Source organism: Plasmopara halstedii (assembly GCF_900000015.1).
Source record: "Plasmopara halstedii genome assembly, contig: Scaffold_262, whole genome shotgun sequence".
Lineage (NCBI taxonomy): Eukaryota > Oomycota > Peronosporomycetes > Peronosporales > Peronosporaceae > Plasmopara > Plasmopara halstedii.
The window spans coordinates 349,330-357,886 of NW_020187183.1; the positions used below are offsets into that span (position 1 = coordinate 349,330).

Consider the following 8,557-nt stretch of genomic DNA (forward strand, 5'->3'; position numbering starts at 1 on the left):
CTTCCACACGAGGGTCAATGACCAGCCGTGGATGGGCGCGTATCAGAGCGGCCTTACGGGCAGCTTCAAGCTGCCGCCTCTGTGCCCCGTCGAGGTCATCGGGATTACACCACGTTCCTCAGGTGACGAGAAGTCAGGAAACGAACATGGGGTCCGCAAGGCGCGAGAAGGGCTCGTATCACGCCGCTGGCGCAGCTCGCCTCACTCGTCATTCCATGCGGGAAAAGGAGTGTCAGACTCGTAGTCGACCACCTCCACTTCCCCGACGAGGTCACTCGGCACTGATAGCGTGCGCGGAGCACGACGCTCGGGCTCATCAAGCCTAGATTTTATATCCCTCGATGCCGCGGACGCACTGTCAGACATTGCACCACGTGCGGGAGAAGAAGTTAGGCTTTGCTCGTGTTCGCTGTCGGAACGAGCCAGACTTGGTGACTTCAGTGTCGTTGACATAGGGCTCATTTAGCACGAAAGTCGTTTTGTTCCAACGAATCAAGTTGCAGTGTCTAGCGGACTCGCAAGCCTCGTTGATGCAATAATCGATTGGAACTTTAAATGTTCTCAATCTTAAAGGGGGAGAGTGTTACGGGGTTACACGTACCCTGGTAACAGAGGTGTGTGTCACACGAGATGGGTATGGTGTGCAACGTCACCATTCTGGCATGCGACATCTCATGACCGGGGCCCAACGAGAGATCCTCTGCTATCACATTATGCCGACCTGGCCTAAACCATATTGTTGAACAATTTATATGACCATCTTGCAATTTTCTGTTATATGTGCAGCAACGATGTCCTTGTCCGCAACGAACCACGATCTGTATAGACTTCAATAGATTTGGGACCAAGTACGTGTACCCTTAACCTGACAAGTAAACCTTTTATAGCGAAACCTACTCTGTCATAGATGAAAAAGTAAATTCCTGTCGCTTTAAGCTGGAAAGACTCAAATGTGATCGCGCGATCTTATCCAATGCCATCTGCTCTGCGTAGAGTACAGCTTATGGTACAGGCCAGAAAGCCACAGACGGTAAAAAATGACCGATGCATTTTATGAGGGGTTAAGATTACGTTACTATCACGCTTCTGTGTTCGCCGCTGACAAAAAACAGCTTCTATCCCTCCAGCATCAGTTGACATCCCTTTAAAAACGATTGAGGACAGGGTTGCGCCATCGTAGAATAACTTGCGCTATACTATGGAAATAGTTGGCCAGGTCGATTCACTTTTTAGCCCTTCGTCAGAGACATAAGCAAATCAACGATGGTCCTATTCTATGCTGATTTGGTCCGATGACTGTACTTATCAATGCAGCATGCCAGAATGGCGCATTGGCGCTTAGACGCACTTGATCATATTAGCGAATGGCTGATAAAGCGCATACACTTGAGCACTGCTCGTAATTTTTAATTGGATGTGCATATCCAATTTTCTGTGATGTATAGTCTACATACGAGCATATCGTCAAAATAGATATAAGTAAAGGCACGATGCTGCCGAAAGAGCTGAGCCACCAGCTGATTGAACACCGCCGGAGCGTTAGGCAGTTCCTATTGTATAATCAATCATTTCGAGCACGCCCCTTTGAAGGACTCACTGCAATGAGATGTCGCTCATGAGCACTTGATAGTAACCATTAATTTGGTCAAGCAACAAGGTACAATCGACCATGTAGTTTTGCAGCAAATCGGTGTATGCGCCATAATAGTGGTTATATTATTTTATTACAAGCGTTAATAATTCGTCGCTTACCGCCAGCCTTCACAAACGGAAATCTCGCGTCGAATTAATGAAAATGCCTTGTCTCACCGAACATTGTTCCTGCTTCAAAACGATAGAATTCGTCACTGTTTCGAGGCGAGGGTTATTGTTGGAAATGATATCAACACCATAACGTAATTCACGTCCCAAGGGCAACATTCGTTATGGTTTTTTGTTTGTCACCATGTCCTGAATTTTCCTCAACAAAGAATAATTGGTCGTTGAAAGCCGACCGACCTCTCGCACTGTGTGCTTTGCGAATGTCATCAATGACAGACTCACTCATGACAGATCATAAGCTCAGCCTCTCCTCCGATACAAACTTTGTTAATTTATTTTTTCTCCATCTGTATATCTTTTGGTAATAATGAAGGGGGCTTTTACAATTTAAAATTGCCCCAGTCATTTCATTCAGAGAAAATAACTTTTCCCGTCACAGATTCGTGAATCTTCACTGCTCGCACGCTGAGCGCGTCGAGTTTTCCTTTAAAAATAGTCTCAAGGCCTGGTAGCTATATTTTCTCCCTGCAGTAAGTGTTAGCCATTGTAGGTCACATGTACTACCGCTTCTTGTAGGGAACTACTTGCAACGTACAGTCGCCCAACTAGACCGATCCTGGCACAGGAGACCGCGACAACCAGCTGCTCGTTCTTAATTTTCCTGCCATCTCCATCACATGAGGCTCCAGCTTACTGCAGCCAGTAAGCGTCTTAGCAGTTATACGCTCTGAGGCCACGAGTTACAAAAGCTCATTCTTGTCTCAGCAAAGATACAATCTAAAGACCGCAATATACGATTGCTTTTTCATCTCATCTTGCGATTTGAGCCCACTGTCATTTTTCTGCCTTGCAAGCTTTGCTCAAGGTACTCGGCAACATCGTTGCTCGTCAACTCGGACAATATCACATATTGCACCAAAACTATCGTATTGTGTGCCGATAGCGGAAGCCGATTGTGTTTCCTCCGGTTTGTGGCTAAAGCGATTTGACAGGTATCTCACCAATATATTCAAATCAAGTGAGCGGCCACCTGCTTTCGAATCCCATGGGGGCCCACCATAGACAAAATCTTGTTAAACTGTTCTATGTTTACCGGGGATAGGTACTCGAACATTTTGAAAATGTTTCATTCTCGCTGACCACACATTCCTTCTTCAAATCGATCGTAGGATTGACTACTAGTTGCAACAAAGTTGCCGTGCACTTTGCACACATAAAACGTTGACTGTCAGAGTCCTCGTTAACAAACGCGTATACGTTGAGTTTGTACGCTCCTCCCAGAATTGGACCGACGGCCTCCAATGAAATTTGTCTTTTCGAATCTATTTTGCGAATACGTGTATTTGAAACTAGTGATACTAATATGTATCATTCTATTCTTCATAAGTAAACTGTCTTTAATGTTTGACGCGCGGTTAGCAAGCCAGTGAGTGTATTGAAGACATCTCTTTTACGTAGCCCAATCAGATTCAAAGATACCGATACTTTAGCGCTGATAATTATTCACAGACATATAAAAGTGCAGTGTGTATTTCTGCAGAACTGTAAATGATTTATTCAATAAAATTATGCCAGAAGTAAAAGGTCTAACTAAGCATACAACATCACCCGCTCAATTGTGTACCTATTTGCTTTTATTCTGTCATAAGAGTAAATTCTATTCAGAGCAAATTCTAATTTGAGCTAGCACTAAATATATATGTTTCATAATGTTCAATAGTAAGTGAGGCTAATAGCCACGAATTTTGTAGTATCATTTTCATCATTCCCACTTTTGTGAAAAATATTTAGCTTTGCATGACTGCAACTAAAATTTGTTAACGTAGGGACAGAGGAACGAAGGAGCGAAGGCTTATAAATGTGCGTCTTGCTTAATCCTATAAAAGTTAAACGTGTACATTCCCCGATACACTGGTTGCCTCTCCAAAGGTTATCGGCCGCGAGAACCGCACCTTTATTAAAGGGTTGGTGGATTATGACGGTGCAGGAAAAGTGGGATTCGAACCCACAATGATGTTTTTGGAGACTACAATTTTGCCAGTTAGACTATTTTCATAACATTTCTACAGTTAGCTAGAGTACTTTTGGTGTGGATGAGGCTCGTAGAAGCAGCGATGTAAGGTGTGAGTAACTCTGAGTATCGTTTATGATTTTCTTTTGCTGAGCGAGTGAATTATCTTGTGGTCCACATCTTGGCGGGTGACATTGTGGTGTTCGTACACATTACACGATTGCACAAAAGTTCACGCATTCAGTACACATGGTTTTATTCTCGACTCTTCGTGCTAGAGAAATATTCTTTATTTGAATAGAAGAATAAGCCAAGTTTTGGTCCTCCAAAGGATCTTGGTTCCGCTGTGTACGAACTTAAAATCTGTGCACTGTTATCGTGGACTCTGTGAGCCGTTGCAACGTTTCTCCTAGAAAAGAGGTCTTTGGGACACTTGGATTGCAAGTCTCACGTAATGGGTTTAATTTATCTAAATTGTAAGACTATATTGTCTTTGCTCAGAACGTGGACTGTCGCTGCATAAAGTAATCAAAATTTCATTTGCTATAAATACAAATTACCATAAGGTTCGAAAAATTTATTGTGTCTCGGCTCTCGTTTGTGCCTACCAAACTTTCTATTGTAAAGCGCATAGACCATGCAGCGCACCCACCTTTCATTACATTAAAAAATTTAAATAAATGATAAGTCATTCATAATTTATGATCCAGCGGTAAATTGCCGCGATTGTGTACTTACTGTCCTTGTAATCGCTGATATTTACAGAGAAGACATTCTTGTGGCCTTGAAGTGGCATGGATGCAGGCAATTGAACTATCTCGCACATAGACTATGTGTCTGGATAAAGGAATCTTAAGTCTCGACTCAGAAAATGCTGTCCCATCTACATTGCAAAACAATACTCTATCCGGTCTGTGTGTAATGCCACTCTCTTTTCCCAGGCACAGAAATTTACGCCTGTTATTGCTGAGATTCTTGAAACACTGGATGTCATTTGTGGTTGTGTTTGATTGGCTATCTAAGAAGAACTAAAGTTTGGCTAGCATATGTGACCTGAATCTGAATTGTACCATCGCAAATTAGATGGATAGATATTTTCTGTGGATGTCATGGATGTTATAATCCTACGTGCCTTTCTTACTGAGTATTGAATTTATATTTACGAGACAAAAACAAGGTTGAAAACTTCTTTTGGATACCTGAACACCTGTTTACAAAAATAAGTTGTCAAAATCTTGATTGAGTTGAACATATAAAACTGTGATACAGACTTACGATGGATACCTTACATTTCTATTGTCATGATTCCATCATTATGTCCTTAGACGATAATCTTCGTCAATAAACTTATTTACAGTCTCCTGTTGTGGTTAGAGACATAGAGCTCCAAAATATTTCCCTCAGGTAGCAAAATTTTGTAAGGCACCCTGTCTCCCAAACAACGAATACATATCGAAGAGGATACACAAAGCGATAAAAAAGGTTACGTCTACAATGTCCACAAATCTTAGTACGTTGCCACGATGGTCTTTGGAGGGTACATGTACCACAAAACCGCATAAAACGTTCACATGCTATTTGGCAGTATTCTTTTGCTGCCCCATACAGCGACAGAAACTTCTCTGGTCAACGACCGAGATACAGACAAATAAAATCCGTTGTTCATTTCGCTATTATCGCGCACAAAAGCAGATCACATACAAAAGTAGGCTACCGTCATGGGCTTGCGGCTCTTTGGTGTGGTGTCCGTAACGCTGTTACTTCTACTTGTGCTCGCTATTGTCCGCCTGGTTGTACTGCTTGTACAGCTTTTGACGTTTCGCTATACAATAATCATTAGCACGGTGGCTTTTATATGCTGGTTTGTGGACTCGCGACGACGACGCTATGCTAGGGGCTTTTACTCATGCTCACGCATACCTCAGACGACAATGATGGGAGAAGAGCGAGAGATTGAAGATTACAAAGTTTGGCTGGATAGACAAGATGAGTTTACAACTTTTGAGTCGCCCTCCATTGCGCTAGAGGCGCCTGGGGCAGTGTCGAATCAATTTAAGAAGATGATCATGGCGCCACCGTCTGAGACCGAATCTGAGGATGATGAAAGTGAGAGTGGTAGAGTTGTCAATGTCAACGAAATGCCCGTCAGCGCTCCCTCTTTACGCCCCAGAAGTTTTCTGGACGTGCGATCGCGCAGCAGCAACACCGAATGTGATCTTCAATTGCGAGATGCCACGCGGCCGCGCTCGTCTTCGGCTGCAGGTAATAGTAAATTTATGGCAAGAAAAATAGACGCGAACAGCATCAATCACGTAGCAGAAGGGAGGGAGCGCAGGGTACCAAGACGACGGGCAGACACCGGAACGGTAAGCAACGCTAATCAAAGTGTGCGCTCTCGGCGCGCAACATTTGTTAACAAGCCGGATGCGCATGCTTTGAGAAATTCTTCATCTGCGAAGCATGAAGATACCCCGAACTCGGACGGATATTGGATCGGGGACTTTCGTGTACAGCGAATTGTGCCGCGCCGTAGTCATGCCATCAATTCTAAGACGAACAAGGTGCTTGAGAGACTTTAAATTATTTTTTAGGCTACAAGCAACTATCGTTGCTTAAATGATACTTTCACCACGAGATTAAAAACATTGTAAATTAGGGCTTTAAATATTCAAATCAAGGTATCCGTGGCTCGCTACTACAAGCCTCTGCTTCCATCGCTTCCATAAAAGCTTGCTGTCGTTGCCATGCTGTCACAGACCGCGGCTGCAATACCACTTTTTTTGCTGAAGGTTTAAGCATGAGAGCAGGGCTCGATGTACTCTGACCGCGTTCCTTACTAGACTCAAGATTTCTCGAGCTGATCTGTAAGGTACCATTCATAATCTTGCCGCTCTCAGCATCCTCGCACTCGGTTTTTCCCTCTTCTTGAATTGAAAAAGCAATGGGCGAGAGGTCAAGAGACAGTCGCAGTCTTGAACTTTGCTTATACAAAGTTTTTCGAGATGAAAGCACGTGTGGTGATGAATCCATTAAACCAAAATGTGATGTGACTGGTGTTGAGCATTGCTGTTGAGTGGCGTTCACCATTCTGATAGGCGACGCCGACCACTTCGGTGGTTTCATGTCAGGTGACTGCCACTCAATGTTAACTTTTTTGGCAACGTTGAGTCTGTTGGATTTGATCTGTCGTGGCAAAGCTGAGTGAGATGGCGTTGTAATAGGCTGATGTGCCGATCGCCGTCGCGAAGACCGTTTCAGTCTTCGTAAAGAAAAAGTAACCTGCCCCTCTCTTGGTGTTTGCCATGGCGCAATAGTCTCATTGCAGCGTTGAGAGAGCTCCATTGGCGGTAAAGGTGTCAGCACGAGTGTCCTCTTTTCTGTAGCTGAACGTGTGAATTCTCGTGGTGATCGAGCAGGTGTCAGCAGAACATTAAACTGCGTTTCATCTTCAAAAAATTTACTAGTCCAATAAGGCGAGCCGGTAGTAAAAGTGGCATTTCTTTGCTGTAATAGAGGCGAGAACGCCACGGGCTTCAGCTCTGCAAGCGTATCAATGCTCCAATTTAGCGGTGAACCTACGTCTTTTTGGTTGGCCTCTTTCGGCGACGACTCGGTAGCCAACGCCGCCTCAAATGAAGGGAAGAGTTCTCTGGTACTAGATCTTGCATCGAACGGGTTGTTGAACTCAGCATAGACTTCGTCACCGGTAAGAATTCCCGTCTTGTTACTACAACTTGGCTTTGAGTGCATTTTTTTTCATTATCATTAAATGACACATTTGAAAATTTGAGTTTCTATGGGCCGCCTCGATAAATAAAATGAGAAAAATATCGATGCATTTCTATACCGAAAGTGTGAAACGTCGCTTCGATCTAATAGGTCTAGACAGTTAGTTATCTTCATTTGAGCTACCCAGATACGTAGATTTGTACAATGACGACGCGTTTCATTGTGGTACAACTTTTTAAATTCAATAGACTTTGTTTGCCTGTGACACAAAACTGACAAGTCAAATTCTGTGGCCCACGTTGTGCGGAGCAGCGAACAGATCAAACCTCAACACTCTCAGAGCTGACCGCTCGAAAGATACAGCAGATTTGTATGCTATTAAAGTATGCTCATTAGCTGGCGCCAATGCAGATTCTACAGAAAGAAAATCTAAAGCCTCACTAGTTGTCGACTGGCAAAAGTCAGCTCGGGTGTGAATTCATGAAAGTACCGAACAGAGCTGATTGATACCTGTAACGCCTGTCGTGCAGCAATTTCACTATCGTTATTTGGCTTCACACGGCCAGAGCCACATCTTCTTGAAGACCAAAAATAAATCCCATACTAATTGACCGCCAAGATTTTGTCGGAATCAATTGACTAACCAAGGCACGGGTACATGTAGCGAGAGATTAAGCCGATAAAATGTTTCGCGACGTGCGCACAAAAGTGCTTATCGACTAAAACATGTTGAGTCTCCACAGCTCTAACACCGAACCACTCGTCAGCTAAGTGGAATTTATGTTCTTGTTGCAGCGGGGCTGCCATAGCTAAGCGCTCGAGGAAGCGTACTTTAAGTCACCGACCTTTCGTTCTTTACCAGAACCAAGGATGTGTTAGCGGATCGCAATCTGCTTACTCCAAGAGTAGTTATTGCCTTCAACAGGCTAATTAACTCCTGGTTATATTTAAAACTGATTTTTATTTACTTTTTTGTCTTAATTTTAAAAGTTAAGATATACTAGATATATATAGTAAAATCTAAATACATGCATAACTACTGGCTACCTAGCCACA

General features: G+C 43.4%; 2 protein-coding genes across 2 annotated transcripts; one reads left to right on the plus strand and one right to left on the minus strand.

The window, feature by feature from the left end:
- Positions 1-5,490: 5,490 nt before the first annotated feature.
- PHALS_04518 (uncharacterized protein) lies at positions 5,491-6,351 on the plus strand (the record flags this gene model as incomplete). The annotated part of the gene is made up of 1 exon (XM_024722339.1): positions 5,491-6,351. One exon carries the CDS (start codon positions 5,491-5,493, stop codon positions 6,349-6,351), a length of 861 nt encoding a protein of 286 aa, XP_024573425.1.
- A 94-nt stretch (positions 6,352-6,445) lies between these two features.
- On the minus strand, positions 6,446-7,522 carry PHALS_04519 (uncharacterized protein; the record flags this gene model as incomplete). Its single annotated transcript, XM_024722340.1, has 2 exons — positions 6,446-7,276; positions 7,352-7,522. 2 exons carry the CDS (start codon positions 7,520-7,522, stop codon positions 6,446-6,448), a joined length of 1,002 nt encoding a protein of 333 aa, XP_024573426.1.
- Between the last annotated feature and the right edge of the window lie 1,035 nt (positions 7,523-8,557).